We start from the raw sequence: 15,548 nt of genomic DNA, 5'->3' as shown, positions 1-15,548 counted from the left end.
TAAGCCTATATATGTTCTGCCCATGTGGAAGACATTTAAATACAGATTTTATAATTGATCTAATCATCAAGAACTTCCTCAATCCTTCATCCAAGCTCAGGCATATCCATGTTAACGTCAACGAAGAACTGTCTGAGGAATAAATGTGGGATTTGCTCTGCAGCACTGATACAACATAAATGCCTGTGAAAGGCAGGGCTAGGTGGAGACGGTTCTGAACTAAGTCTTGTCATGGCTTAGCAAAGCAGGACACCCACATCCATACAGCAGCTATATTCCTGCGTATTTTCTCTCCCATCCCTGTAAGTGTGAGAAGCAGTCTGGTTTGTAAATAGGTGAAAAATATAGCTTTTGTTTCTAAAATATGATCTGTGATATTACTATAGATCATCAGGACTAATATACAGGCTTTTTTTCTCTCTCTCCATCTCCACCAAAGTGTTTTAACTTTTTCAGTTAAAAATGGAGTTTTACAATGGAAAGCACATACAGTGATTTAGAGAGAGACCGTAAAACTTGATTCTAGCCTTGAGCCAGAAAAAAATCCTTCCAAACTCATAAGAATGCTGTAGACCAGCAGAGGGATGTAGTTCAAATTAAGCATTGCTTTGTAAGAGCAGAAATAGGGAATGTTGCAAAATGGCACTGGAAAACTGAGGTGGAGAAAACCTGTTACTGAAGTCTCCTAGCAGTTAGGACCCGTCTGGTGTCTGAAATGGGGAAAATTGTTAAACATTTAATACAGTTCAGTGAGGGGGCAGCCAGATGATAAGAAAATACCTTCCAAAAATTTCCTGGAAGTGTAATTAGCATCGATATGTTATTTGGATGTAACCCAGGTTGTTTGCTTAGGGCTAAGTGCTAGAACACAGCAAGGGCTGTATTAACCCCTTGCAGCCCCCTAATCTAGCTATGCGACGGATTTAATTGCTTGAAGAGGACTGATCTTATGCTGAGGACGGTTGAGGAGGTTCAGAGTAGGAGAAGTAAGCAGGCAGCACAGTTTTTTCATTATACACAGAGCTCTCCACAAGCAGACCACTGTTTTGATGGCAGGTGTTAATGCATGGGTTGTGTGCGATCAGTTTAGCTCCTCTGAAGAAGTCGTGCCCTTCCTGTGGCCATACACGTTCCCAGCCCGATTTAGTGCTTTGGGAATGGGTTTAGCCTATAGGTGCTTTTCCGCTTCATCTGTTAGGAGTTGGGAAGCTTCCGTTTCCTGTTAGTACTCAAAAAAGTTTTCTATAGATCTATAAGTGGAAATTTGATAGCCTTTTAGAAGGACTTTTTGTAGCATTGAGGCTTATATGTCTTACAGAAAATGATAAATGCTTTCATCAGATTATCAAACCAGTTTGTGTAGTGACCGTGCAAGAGGAGAGTATTTATTTTGCCTGATATTGTAACTACCGTTCTTTTCCTTTCACCTTGATCTGAAGTATATTTCTCTCTCCCTCCTCCCCTCCCTCCCTCCTTCCATCCTTCCCTCTCCTTTTCTCATTCTTTCTTTCTCTCTCTTTCACTTCTCTCCGTTTTCTCCTAATCTTGCCTGAGGTTTGTCCTATAGCTGTTGAGGTTTTCAACAACTGTTTTAAACACAGTTTAATTTGTGCCCCAACGAAATTTGAAGTTGATAAAAGTTTCATTATATGAGTTAGAAATCACTGCAGCTATTGGCAGTTACATGAAAAAATGAAGTAAAAACTCCCTACAAATGTAATAGATTAATTTCAAGTCATAAGAGGTTTTTAAAAATATTTGAAACTATTATAGGTAAAAAAAGTGATCATTGTATCTGCCTTCTAGTATCTGTGTAGTTGAACTGAATCATTTTGAAGGGCACTGAGTTTTGGTGCTGAAAATTCAGACATGCAGAATCATAGCACATTTTCACTGTCTTTTGAGTCCATAGTTTTCTCTGAAGTCAGATGATATTTTTCCTTTAATCTCATGCAGTAAGCCTCTCTGTTTAACTGTGATTTGTGATCTCTACTCCAAAAATATTTCATTCCTAATGTCTTTCTGTTCTTCATCTATGAAGATATTAAACAGATTTTTATACATAGGCTTTCATGCCTGCATGTGTATTTTCAAACAGTTGTTTATTGCGTGACTAGATTTGACACAAATCTTGGCATGTTCTCCTAAAAGATCCTGCAGCTCGTGTCTGCTGTAATTTGCTTTGTTGGCGCAATTAAAAATTACGCATACGTTGTGAGAAGAACTAGATGAATTGTATAAATCTTTGTTGACAGGATTCTATTCAAAAACTGTAAGTTTTGTTTCTCACTGTAAAATGTTGGATGAAATACATTTCTTTAATTGCTCCAGAAAATTTTTGTTTCAAGCCAAGTGACTTGCTTTTTATTTTCCATCTATTCTTGCACTTAGCTTTCATGATGTCTCTTGTAGATACCATCTTTACAAAATTAACGATGTTACGCTCAATACCCTTAAGAAATCTAGGGGATGACGTATACGTGGGCTAGTCCGAAAGGAAAACAAATGTGCTAGTCTGAAAGCTGCAAATTTTCTAAGACTGTTGCACTTCCTGAAATGATTGCGGGTCCATTGCAATTTGGGCAAAGTCAAAAGCAGCAAAACAAAACCCCATCTGTAAACCAAGTAAGGTCAAATTTTCATTAAAGAGCATCTTTCCACAAATCCCTAACATTTTTATCTTAGAAGCTTTTTCAGGATGGCAGAGTGGTTTAAACCTCGGTAAGGGAATGTGAAAATTTCTAGGCTACTAATTCATATTCAGCTCAGGTTTCTGGACCCTGAAGAGGGTGCAGGGTGAATGCTTTGGAAGTGAATCTTTCAGGATGCTGACCATTTGTACCTTTACATGTTCCACTTTTCCTGGTCCTTAACTTCTCTGAAGCTTTGACATGCATGATATTGTTTGGCCTGTTTTTCTCCAGGCTTTCCACAGGTTGAAATGATTATGTAGTGTCCTGGCTGTGGAAGCTGAAGGATTAACAGGGACCCCTTAGCTCTGCTTTCCCATGAGGGACAAAGAGACCTCTTCCCAGCCCTGCTGATACCCAGGCTTCAGTGCTAACGCGGTGCCTGTGGCAAGGCAGGAGTGGTCAGTAAGCAATCCCTCCCAGGTTTGTAAAATCATTTAAAAGGGATTGAGATCTGGGTGCACAATGAACAACAGGATGTCATCCCTATTGCTACCCTTTTCTGTACCACCTCCAAAAAGCTTCCAGAGAAACTAGGAACCCCCTATTTCCTTGCCTCCCTTTAGTGATGTAATACACGGGGGGCAGAGTAAATGCGTCGCCGCCTTCCAGTCTTTTCAGTTCAATGCTAGGGTGGCGCACACCATTTGCAGTCAAGGTCCCAAAGACCGCTGCTGCTTTAATGATTTTTAACTCTCTGAATGGTTTCCTTTCTGGGATAATTATTTTTGTTCCCTTTAGTGGAAAGAAAATGTTTAGAAGAGCAGCTGCACCAAGTCTAAACAGCTTTACTCACAGTGCATTGTTCTTTTTGTGCAGGCTTCTTACAAACCACTGCTGAAACAGGTAGTGGAAGAGATCTGTAATCCTGATCGACCTGATCCTGTTGATATTGAGCATATGTCATCAGGCCTCACCGATCTCCTTAAAACTGGATTCAGCATGTTCATGAAGGTAAACCAGGCTTCCCAGGCTCATCTGTAAGATTTTCCTGAGGTCAGAGCATCATGTGGCAGTAGCTTATTTTGTGTGTTTATGTTGATACTCTTCAGCAGAGCTTAAGGCACAGTTAGGAGAGTTAAATCCTTGCAGGGGCACTGGGAATAGCTTGAGGCACCACACTGCAGGTACAGCACAGATGGACAGCACCTGCTGAACAAAACAAGAGGAATGCAGCAAACCGGCCACCTAAATAAGGGTGATGCTGGACACATAAATAAGGATGGTATGTCTGGGAGGAGGCGATGTGGCTTTGCTAAAGGGAAGCCCTACCTCACATAGCTTTTGGAGCTCTTCAGAGACCTAAGAAGCAAATTGTTAAGCAAGCGCCAGTTCACATAACCTACCTGGATTTCCAGAAGGTATTCCACAAGGCACCTCATCAAAGGATTTTAAGAACACCAAGCAGCCTTGAGATAGGAGAGAACTAAGTATGAACAGTGAGGTCTCACAGAGGAGGAAGGCTGTCAGAGGAGCTCCATATTCAGTGCCTTTTCTATAACTTGCAGGGGGCGGGAAGGAAGCCTATGAGTCAGAAATAACCTTGTGGATACTCTTAGCATGTTTTAAGACAGTCTTTCTGCAAGAGCTTACTCTGCTTTACAAATTAGTCTGTGCTAAGTGTTTTCTAAAAAGTGTGGAGTAGCTAGCATGTTGTACATTCCGCTCTGTCTTACTGCGTGTCCTGAGTGCTCCCTTGAAAGCAACCGCGAATTTACATCAAACCACATCAATACTATGGTTATGAGTACAGTACATTTCTGTACTGTGCCTGGTGTTCTTCCAGTTTTATTACCACCCCCTCTCAGCACAGAAAAGGCATCAGCGAACTGTATGAGAAGCAGTAGACAGAAGTTGCGGCAAGGGAAAATCCAGTTGGCTATAAGGAAAAAATGTTCACTGTAAGAGTGGTCAAATCCAGAGAGGCTGTGGATTCTCCATCTCTGAGATATTCAAAAGTTGGCCAAACAAAGGCCTGAGCAACCTGATATAATTTTGAAGCTGGCCCTGCTTTGGACAGGGAGATGGACTACATGAGCTACAAAGATTCCTTCCAACATGAATTGTTCTGTGATTCTATGGTAATAGAAAATAAATTTGGTTTTTTGTATTTTGTGTGAATGCCTGCTAGTCCTGCCATGCATTTAAAGACAGGTGACAAAAATAGTTTTGACCATTGTGTTGGTACTATTCTAGAACCTGCTATCAGAATAACAAAGTTTTTTTCCCTGTTATTTCAGGGCAATTTAGTCTTGAGCATAAAATCAGATATGCCTAAAACCCAGTGCTTGTTTTCAGGAATCTCTGTCCACAATTGAAATGGATTTCCAAAATTTATTCAGTTAGGTTCTTAAATGAAGATTCGCAGCTCTTCACTGCTTATGATAAAGCCCCAAGACAAAAGAGGATAGCTATAGAAATAGTGACCCAATGTTCTTTTCATTCATCTATCAGTACTGAAAAAAATCATGCCAACACTCCAAAAATAGTAGAAGAAAAAACAGATGTTCCACCATCAAACAAAGTAAACAAGCTGGTGCACACAAGTGATTTTTTTAAATGACTGGGTTTATTTACCAGTAACTCACAATTGTATTTATTTCATTGTGTTTGGTTATTGCTATATTTTAAGCAGGAACATAGCTTGTCCTTTTTTTACCAAAAAAAAAAAAAAAAAAAAAAAAAGCAAGAAACATAAGGGCTCCAGAAAGTCTAAATAGTTAGATGGACACATTGACAACTTCGGCTACTTTGAGGTCTATTCTAGCCTTACTAAGAGAGAGAGAGTGAGTGTGTCTGTGTCTGTGTGTCTGTGTTTGTGTGTGTGTGTGGCATAAGTCTATTATTGCAATATGTACCTGTAAGTACCTGTATCTGTACTAGTAAGAAAAATATCCTAATGTAAGGAATATGTAACAGATGAGCAAGTGAACCTTGTGTAGGATGAATATTTCATAGGCATCATCACATGCCTCCCAAATATGTATCCATGCTTGCTCATTTAGTTTGTAGCCTGGCTTGTTGGCAAGTGCTCAATAATTACATGAATGAGTTTCTGACCAGCCTGTATTTCTCGCACAAGAGGATCTTCTCCACTTACCACACCATCAGCACAGTAATTATTTCACGAGCTTCCGTATGGTTTTTTTTCTTCCTCAATGCCTGAATATAAATGCCACCTCGCATAAACATGCTTTGGTAAGTGATGGACTCAGACATGCTCGTCCAGGACAGACTTGTAAAGTTATCTCTCATCTAGGAGCTGTTTCTCTGGCAGATGTTTGTTTTGACACTAAGGGAAGGTGGAAGGAAAAGACCTTGCTGCCACAAGGGTTCCTCTTTTGACTGCTGCTCTGGACCACACATGGTTTATCATGATCTGAGCTTGGTATCATTGATACTAAGTGCCCTGTATGGCAGTCTCGTTTCTGGTGATGGATGTGTTTTCCTATTTCCAGTTATTCAGGTAAATTAATTGGTTTCTGGTTGGTCACAAATACTAGATGCGTTGGTGCTGGTGTCCTGGTTGGCAGAGTTAGCCTTCACGGGACAGGAAAGTTTTTTCTGCTGACTTTCCTCAAAGGAAGAGGCTGTGTTTTGTGAGCTGCCATGAGAACAAACCTGTCCTCCAACCCTTTCCTGCTTTCGTTTTTTATTGACCTCTGTTGCCCCACTTTCCCATCTGCTCCTCTCCATCTCCTCCACACAGACAAGTGTGCCAGCAAAGAGCCCTCTGACCACCAGTGTCAGTATGGTGGGCTCAGAGCTGGAGAGAAGCCCCTGATGTCTGGCTGGGACACTCTGCTGACTCAGGGAACCATCCCTCCTCCATCCTTCAGGCTCCTTCACATCAATGCAATGGTTTTGCTTTTTTCTTGGTTAATTTTTCGAAGTGCCTGAGATAATTGTCCCAATTATTTTTAAAGCATGGCATTTTCAACTTAAAGTGAACTTCACTTGGGATTTTTTGCAAAATTCAGATATCACTGTAAATGAGATTCAGAGGCCTTGGAAATGTCCCAAAACAACCGAACTTTAGAAGGATCCCAGAAGATACACATTGCTTTTGTTGCAGTCCCTTTCAGTTCTTCTTCTATATCACAGAAGTGAGTTGTGTTTAACTACATGCAGCCAGTTCCTTCAAAAGAGAGAGCCTTGGGTGGCTGCATTATCAAACAAAAAAATCTTGGCATAAACTGACATTCTTAACACAGCCAAATATTTTGTACCCAAAGTATTGTCCTCCTTCAAAACACTTGTGCATAGCATAACAAAAGTACAGATTCCAAGACCCTTTTCATTGCAATTTTAATTTAATTTAGAGTTCATATGCCTAATAGTATTTTTAATATGCATTTCTGGAATTTGTGGTTTGAACTTTAGTCTTCTGAAAAATGATGTTTTATATAGGCACCATGTGTTTGGATCTAGGTTTATTTTGACTGAAGGAAGTGATTTTTCAATACATTTTTTCTTTCGTGTTGCCATGAAAACTTGTGTTTTCCAATTAATGTTCTTATACAGGGTGTCCTTTCAGTGTGTCCAGTGTTATGCATGCATGGTTATGATGAGGTTTTTATCACTAGGAAAGACATTAAGAAATAGACACTTTGTTCAATTGCAGGCCTCCGAAGTTCTATCTCTATGTGTGTCCTGGGTCATTCAGAAGCTTCATGAGACACAGTGGAGACATTTGCTGTGGTGACAGGTTTAAGAAGAGCAAAGAGCCATAAAACGGAATAAACCAGTAATGCCTGTGTTACTTCAAAGTGCTGTAGCAGAGCATTTTGTCAACTTTTATCTTCACCATCCTTGTGAGCAGTTATTTCTTTAACCTTGTGTCACTACTTACAGCAATTATGGCATGAGATACTCTTACTATTTTAGCAAGTAATAGTTCTATTTGGCCTGCTTTGTGAGTAAGTATTTAGGTCTTACTTAAACTCCTCATGATGTTTCTGATAGGAATGGACTTTTCATTTGAAGTTGACACTACGTTGTATGCAGATAGTAAGAAGTGAGAAGTCTGATGTAGGAAAGTGCATAGAGAAGGTCTGTGTAAGCTCTGGTGGATCCATTTAATTGTTCTGTTGGTGTAAAAAAGAAAAATTGCTCACTATCACACAAGAGCTGCAGGACACCCTGCTGAATGTAGTATATACACTATTTGCACCATCAGCTCAGTGAAGATGGCTGGCGAAGTGGGGGCGATTAAGAAAATAAACACTCAGTACACAAATACCTAGGTCACTGATACATCCATCTGAGGCTTTTTGTACTGGTTTCAAACTCCCAGGGGGTTGGAAAGCTCTTTGCCTGGGGAGCAGCACTGCACAGGGAGCCCTGTGCAACTGAAGGCCCGCTAGCCCGGAGAGGAGCATGCCGTCTGCTGGTGCGTGCTCCGAAGGGAAGAGCCTCTGCTGAAGGTTGCCAGCCAGAAAGCCTGACAGAGCTGCAGCATGAAAAACTCTCCAAAGACTAAATATAGGGCAGCCATAATAAGGAAGAGGAGAAGAGCTGTACCCTCAGGAGCTGGAGCCACAGGGATCAAAGATAGCTGCTGTGGTGGTGAAAGCCAAGGGTCTGCACTCCACCCGAACTCGGGTTGATGACCACTTTCATTCTGTCGAGCGAATGCTGTTGAAAACCTACGCTTGTGGAAGAAGAGGGGGTGGAGAGTCTAAAAAGGAGCAAATTCAGCTGTTCTCACTGTCACTTTTCAGAGCCAAACATTTGGAGTGTTTCATGCTCAAAGGCAATGTGACAAGAGCAATTGCATGGGCTCCCTTGACATCATTCCCAAAGACCGGAGCAAGGCATTGTCAAGGGAGTGTGTTTTATCAAGAAAGAAAGAGTTTGCTAGGAAACAGCAAAGTAATCAGACTTCTAGAAGTGATTAAGAGGAAACTGATGTAAAGCATCCCCTTCACATTTAAAATTAAAATGTGGTTTTATAAAGTCTTAACCAAAGTGAAATGTTTGCACTATTTTAATGATAGTTGGGGAAAAATGAAACAAGTGTTTTCTTAGATCTAAAGTTTCACTATATTAGTTAGAACCCAGTCATAGAAGTATTGAAAACTGAAGGAAACAAGCTAGGAACTGATTTTATACTACAATGGACCCAATTTATTTTCCTTGGGTCAGTTGTAAAGGATTACTCGCAGGACTGGTGAGAACACATTACTTATGATTCTTCCCATTGCTGACCTCAGGCACAGATTCTAGCGTGTTTAGGCTAGACTCCTTGCTTCTGCTGGGTAGTAATTTACCCCTCGTTCCTTAAAGCCTCATGTGTACTTGTATCCAAACCGTGCATCCACCCAAGTACTCTCCTCCCATTCTGGGAAAAGGAGGAAGGCAGTGACGTCGGAATGGAGGGAGAAGTCCTCAGACGTCATGAGAAACTCTCCTAGGTTTCAGGGGAAGCCATGAAAACTCCATTTCCCTGGAAACAGTTAATTAGTTTTAACTGGGTGTCATGCCCATTGATTTCCCTCTGAGCTGCTACTGAAACCAGCATTCCACGAATATTTCTTTCTGAGCTTCCCCATTACTCTTCCTTCAGCCCCTCAGGGAGCCAGTCACTGCTGGTCCATATGTTTGGAGCTGGGCTGAACAACTACGGATAATGCTTTCCTTAATTTTACAGGTGACTCGTCCTCACCCTGGTGATCATCCTCTTCTGATCATCTTTATGGTTGGTGGAGTGACAGTGTCCGAGGTCAAAATGGTGAAGGATCTGGTAGCAACACGCAAACCTGGTACCCAGGTAAAAGCAGCTCTAAATGTACAGTTTCTATCTGAACAAATTCATCAGATAATGTTCCCTATAGCACTGGCATCAAACCTACACAAAGCTGCAGCCGCACAGACATTAGGCTTTAGGCAATGTGGCATTAGGATTTTGCTGTGAAACGTATAGGCAACAAGTGTGCAGGCACCAAGGGTCTATTTTTTACATATCAGAGTCATCAATGAAAGTTCAAACTCAGGCAGTAAAGTTCAGAACAGATTGGCGTTATTCTGAAGGAGCTTTCATCTCGTCTCAAAAGATTCATTTATTTGTATCCTTTATAAACAGAAACATTAGCTGTCCAAAAGGCTGCAGGCTCCCTGGCAGTGCATCTGCAGGAAACAGCGCAGGGATGCTCAGAAGGAGCCTGCCACACGGGTCTGTGTACCACCTAGTGACTTACCAGTGGTGATTCTGCAGACAAGTCAATTAGCATTGCTGAGGAGCAAAATAAATTATCCTGGGTACAGCTGTACCGTTTCTGGGCCAGGCCAGGTATCTGTGATAGATAGCTGACCACTAGATGCCTTAAGTAGCGTGAAGCGGGTGATGCGGAGAGAGCCCCAAGTCCCTGCAGCCTTGGACGTGCTGTTGGACTCCTGGAAGGAGGATGGCTCCTGCAGTGAAGCTTCAGTAGTGTCTGTACAGCTGGTCTTTCCCTTGTCCACTCTCTGGCAGCAGAACTTGACTAAAGCAGCTGTCATCTGAATGGAGTGGGGAGAGGACAGGGATGGATGAGCTCTGGTGCCATCTGAGATGTTGAAAATAATTGTTAATTGTGGAGGAGCAATCAGGTATCTGCTGACTAGTGCAGATACACAAGGTAATCTAAAAACTGCAAAGAAGTGCTGTGTAACCAGCTGCATCATAAATATAACTCTAGTTTCCAGGGTGGCTTGTAAACATCTTGTTTTCAGTTCCTATGGAATGCGGTTTTGATTACCAAGAAATCATTGGCAAAATGGAGCCAACCAAAGGCAGGGCAGTCCCTCGGTTTGACATGTGTTTTCCACGTTTTAATTGGTTTTGCAAGCAGTCTCAAGCAGTATTTTGTAAGAGAGTGCCATTTTTAGCGATGTTTTATCTGATCTCATAACACGTTTCTCCCCCATTAGCCTATTGTTAATCTCCTCAAAACAGCGAATGAAATTTTTTCCCCTCTTGGAGGGTGATTGAGTTGTGACACACTGATGGACAAGTTAATCCACACCTGAAATGTATTAATATACCCTGAAAGATAAGCAGAGGGTTAACACTTGAGTTGGTTGAGAACTATTCAGGGAGACTTTAGACTGGCTTTCTAGAGGGACTTGAGGCTTGACAGTGGTGACATGGGATCTGGTGTTGCTTTGCTTTGGCTTAACCCTGGCAGCAGGTCACCCTCTGAGGCAGATTCCTAAAGAATTTTAAGCTTTTACTGCATCTTGCCCTTTGTCCAAATGTGCTGTGCTAGAGGTGAAAGGACTTTGGGGGAGAGGTGGGAGGAGGAAGAGAAACAAGAAAAAGAAGCAGTTGTGCAAGTCTTTCACATAAAAATAGTTTATGAGTCTGTTGGATTTACCTGGATTTCTGCACTTTGGCTGTGAATACGTGCCACCTGTTTGGGATTATTCTCTTTTCAAAAAGCCAGGCATTTGTCTAACTCAAGCCAGCATTTAACAGAGCTTTTTTGTGGTGTTCAGGCAATCAGATTCAGGCATCGGGGAACACTGGCCTCCCAAGTCCCTTCCAGTCACACAAAGCACTGACATTTATACTAATTATTGGCTCTTGGAGAAATGGAGAGGCATGTGCGTGCAAAAATAAAGAACTGAGGAAAGAAATAGAAAAATTCACAGGACACACTGATTACTTCAGCAGCTTTTTAGAGTTGAGGCAAATGACATTTAAATGTGGAGCAGAGACACATGTTTCCATCCACAGAACTGCTCCGCGTCTGAATATGAATGACAATTCTATGTCTCATGGAGGAGAGCAAAGGAATACAGCACTTCCTACACATCATTCGGGTTTGGATGGTGGTGAATAGCTCCCCTAACCTAGCGAGAAGTATTCTACTTCCAAAGGAAGAAATGACCCTTCCCCCCTCTGCCCCCACTAATAAGGAGAGTAAAAAAGGGAAAGAGCATGAGTGGGTGTTTCACCCTCCCTCATCGCACTATGCACAACCAGCTGTGTGGTTGTGGCCGAGGCAGGCAGGCAGACAAACCCCTCTAGATGCAGCAGCACATTATCTGCATCCTTCCCTGCCCTCTGCTGAGGGTGAGCTGCCCGCAGTGCCTTCGGCACGGTGGGTTGGGATGGGAACCCCTGGCCCTTCAGGTGAAGCGTCAAAGACAGGCATGCTGTGCTGAACAAGAAGGTCTGCAAAGGAGGTAGACTGTCCTGAAGAGACCTGCCTGGAGAAGAGATGGATGTTACTTACCTGTACAACTCCCCCCTTCTCTGTAGAAATGAAGGAAGCAATACTCACATTTATCCCCCTTCAACGAGCCCTTCAGAGATATTGAGGGGAAAGGAGGGAAGTCCCACTGTATTTGGCCGTATCCTTTCTCAGATGTAGCTGCAGATCTCATTTTTCTCTCTGGCCTTCTATTAGTTGCACAAATCCCCTCAGGGTTCAGTGGTGGGACTCGAAGAAGAAATTGCTTTTATCTGGCAGTAGCTATTGTTGATGTTTGGCTTGTATGCCCAAAAAATTTTGGTAACGTGTCCCCTCATGTATTTGAGGATTAAGCTGTGTAACAACAAAACGAACACATACTGTGCTATAGTCTGATTCTCATGTAACATAAGTAAGACAGTGTCAGCCTTTGGCATCTGCAAATTACAGAGTTTTCAGCCTTAGGAAGGAGAAAAGATAATCGGTGTCAGTTTGCTACAGATTGTGTGGGAGGACAAGGGAAAGGGAGAAGTGAGGAGGAGACTATCATCAGTACAGAAGAGATCCTTTCATTATCTGAAGTGAAAAGATGAAAGAAAGAACAACAGAAAAAGTTGAAATGCAGCACTACCACGCATTGAAACCATGTGATGAAGAGCACGAGTGGTTTGATAGCTACTGCAGGAAATGAACACACCGACATACTCCGTTGTTGATGCTTGTGGTTCCTCTCCTCAGATTTAAACCGAAGCAGCAAATTCATTTTCAAGTGGGCTAGTAAGTGCCCCCGTGTCCCTGCCTGCAGTCACAACCCTGTGGACACTGCTGAACTTGGGGCTTTGTAAGAGCAGTGTCCTACAACCTCAGCCCTGGGTTAGCTCCACACAGCAAGTGTGTATGCACTCACTTCTTGCTGAGAGCTTTGCCCTGCAGGGAAGCCTTCACGCTAGGCACCTGCATACTGGTTTTCACCTAAGAAAAACATACCTGCATCTGGAAGGCTGGGTGTCGTGGTTGTAGTGAGTGACAGTTTCATTTATCAGACCCATCTAGGATTAAAAATTTGAAGAAACAAACGCGATAGAATCCCAACAGTGCTTAAGGTTGAGCCTTGGTCCTGATGTGCAGAACAGCCTGTGCCTGGTCTGAAGAGATGTACCTGAACAGGGACTGTGGCTCCCTGCAGCAGGCCAGCAGCACTGCTGTGGTGCTCACCCTACCTTCAACTGAAACAGCTGTCACTCAAATCCGTGCTATAGGAGAGGGGAAACCCCTGCTTCATCAGCTGGTGCCTCACAGTAAACGCAATGGCAGTCACAACAAGTCACCTCCTAAGATGTGGGTAGAAATGTGTCAAAGCACACATTCATTAAGAGTACAATGCTACCAGTCATTGTGCTCTTTAAAGTGATTTAACTGCAGTTATTAGGGAGGAGACAGTTTCACTGGGCAAGTTGTATTTCCCTGTCAGAAACACACAGCCTGTCTAGTGCTGGGTGAAGCAAACACTTCATATCCATGGCTCATTAGTATTGCGGTCAGTCTCAGTCCCCCTCATTCTGACTTGTTTTTTCTTGTTCCCCTAATTTCAGGTAATCGTGCTGTCTTCTGCACTCCTGACACCACACAGTGCTATCGAGTTGTTGTTTGCTGCAGACCGTCTCCAGCCTGACACCGGTATCTGACGGGGGAGGATCTGTGGAGATGAGCGAGTGCCTCAGCTGGAAACATCAAATCCCTGGTCTGTCACTCTTCCCAAGAGCCTTCCAAAAAAATGACGTGTCCCCTGCTGCACTTACGGCTGCACCTGAAACAGCTGGGTATCTGACTGCAACGGAATATGTGCAGCTCACAGGCAGCTCTTCAAAATGGTCCAGTTGTCCAGCAACAACTCCCCCTCCTTAGCAGTAGCACCGTGCAGTGCTGAATCCAACCCAACCCTGCCTGGCATGGCCAAGTATCATCGTTTGTAGTAATTCCCTAGAAAAGGAGCATCTGAGGGTCAGGTGATGCTGAGTTTGTCCTCCCCAAGCAGTACTTTTTTCTCTGAGCATTCCTGATGGTTTCACTGGGGTTGCTTCTGGTGGGAAATGCTCCTGAGGAAGTGAAAGGCTAGCAAAATCCACCCTCTCTGTCAGGCAACCTTGCAAAACACATGTGCCTTATACAGCGTTAACAGCCTCTGCTCTTATTTCATCCCTCACCCTGGAGAGGCCATGGGGCACAGCCCTGATTTAGCCAGCAGAGCATCTTCCAGGGATGCTCTCCCAGCTGGACCGGTAGCGGCAGAGAAGCAGAGAGCCAGACTCAAGGGCTAGGTTGCGTGGCTCCTTCTCTCTCTGCTTCCAGTTTCCTGCTTTAGTTTCTCCACCCGCAGTCCCGGGAGAAAAAATTGTTTCTGATGGCACATTTTCTGTAGGTTTACGCAGGAGGACATATGGGCTGTGATCGTTTGATGATAACCCTGGAAAAATCCTCCACTCACATGTATTTAAAAAAGAAAAAGAGGCGAGGGGGGAAAGCACAATCTCATTTTCAAGGGCCCATAGCGCAGATTCTTCCTTGAGCTAGACTTCTGAACAGCGTGGCTAGAGAACAGCTTTTATTTTTAATTTATGATTGTGAAAGAGCTGCTATCAAATTCAGTTATGTAATTCTCCTTTATAAAAATTTGCTACAGTCTGTGGTAAAAAAGCAGCAGCCAACAGAGACTGTGATTGTGTATAGCACCGAGACTTCCAAATTGCAGCGTATAATGGTGGAGCTCTAAAGCTGCATCCTCTTGCTTCATCCAAGGGGTGCTGTGACTACAGCTTACACTGAGAATGTGAAATTGTAAGTGACATTCACTCTACCATAGCATTCTTTATTATGTCAAAGAAGTAGATTAAATGGGAAGCAGCTTTTTAACCTTTGTTCACTAGCTAGAGTATGTTCTCTTAAATGTTTATAATGGCGTTCAGAAAAGGGTGCATTTTGATTTACATTTGCTTTTGAGTGGCTGGAAGGAAACAATGGACCGATTATAAAGCATGGACAATGTTGCCTTTATGGAAGAGAATTTTATAAGAATGACTATAGAATGGAACTTTGTGCTATAAAAAATGAGAAATATTATGAGATTGCAATGTTAAAAGCTCAAGAAATAGTTTGAACAGAGCAACTGGAAAGCAAATAGCCAGTCTCTTGGTTTCTTTTCTGTCCTTCTGTACTGTTTAATTGTAGAATATGGACGTTTTGTAAATTCACTAATCAATAAAGCAATGCTCTTACAGTGCCAAACCTCATACATCTTCTTTTCTCCTAGTACACAGGGCTACACATGCCAGGACCGACATATTCCTGCAACCCCTTTTTCTTTTGTGTTTTTTGATTGCCCCTAACAACCTAGACCTTCTGTCTTGGGAGGTGGCCTAGAAGGTTTTCTGCACCCTGCTGGTAGCAGCAAGGCTCTCATTGTCCAGTGGCCATTGCTGGCCAGTGAGTTCAGGTGCTTCACACCTCTGAAATGCAACTGCTTTCCTGAGATGAGGTAGCCTGACGGTTGTGGTCTTCTCTCCCTCACCTGTCTTTCGTCAGATGCTCGCAGGTCTCTGACCTGGCCATCTAACGACACACTGTCTAGGACAGCGATAAGGGGGAGTCTAAGCAGGCACTGGCGCTCTTGCACTTCCGATGG

The 15,548-nt window shown here is 42.9% G+C and overlaps 1 protein-coding gene across 1 annotated transcript in view; it reads left to right on the top strand.

Moving 5' to 3' along the window:
* SCFD2 (sec1 family domain containing 2) overlaps positions 1 to 15,151 on the top strand; it is a 198,509-nt gene extending 183,358 nt beyond the window's left edge. The window contains exons 7-9 of the mRNA XM_040595615.1: positions 3,510 to 3,644; positions 9,343 to 9,462; positions 13,462 to 15,151. Coding sequence (XP_040451549.1) covers positions 3,510 to 3,644; positions 9,343 to 9,462; positions 13,462 to 13,554 — 348 coding nt within the window. The 3' untranslated portion in view covers positions 13,555 to 15,151. The remainder of the gene's footprint in view (positions 1 to 3,509; positions 3,645 to 9,342; positions 9,463 to 13,461) is intronic.
* Positions 15,152 to 15,548: the final 397 nt, after the last annotated feature.

The sequence above is a fragment of the Falco naumanni genome, chromosome 1 (assembly GCF_017639655.2).
Source record: "Falco naumanni isolate bFalNau1 chromosome 1, bFalNau1.pat, whole genome shotgun sequence".
Classification (NCBI taxonomy): domain Eukaryota; kingdom Metazoa; phylum Chordata; class Aves; order Falconiformes; family Falconidae; genus Falco; species Falco naumanni.
Note: the sequence above shows the minus strand (reverse complement) of the source record. Positions and strands in the feature narration are given on the sequence as shown.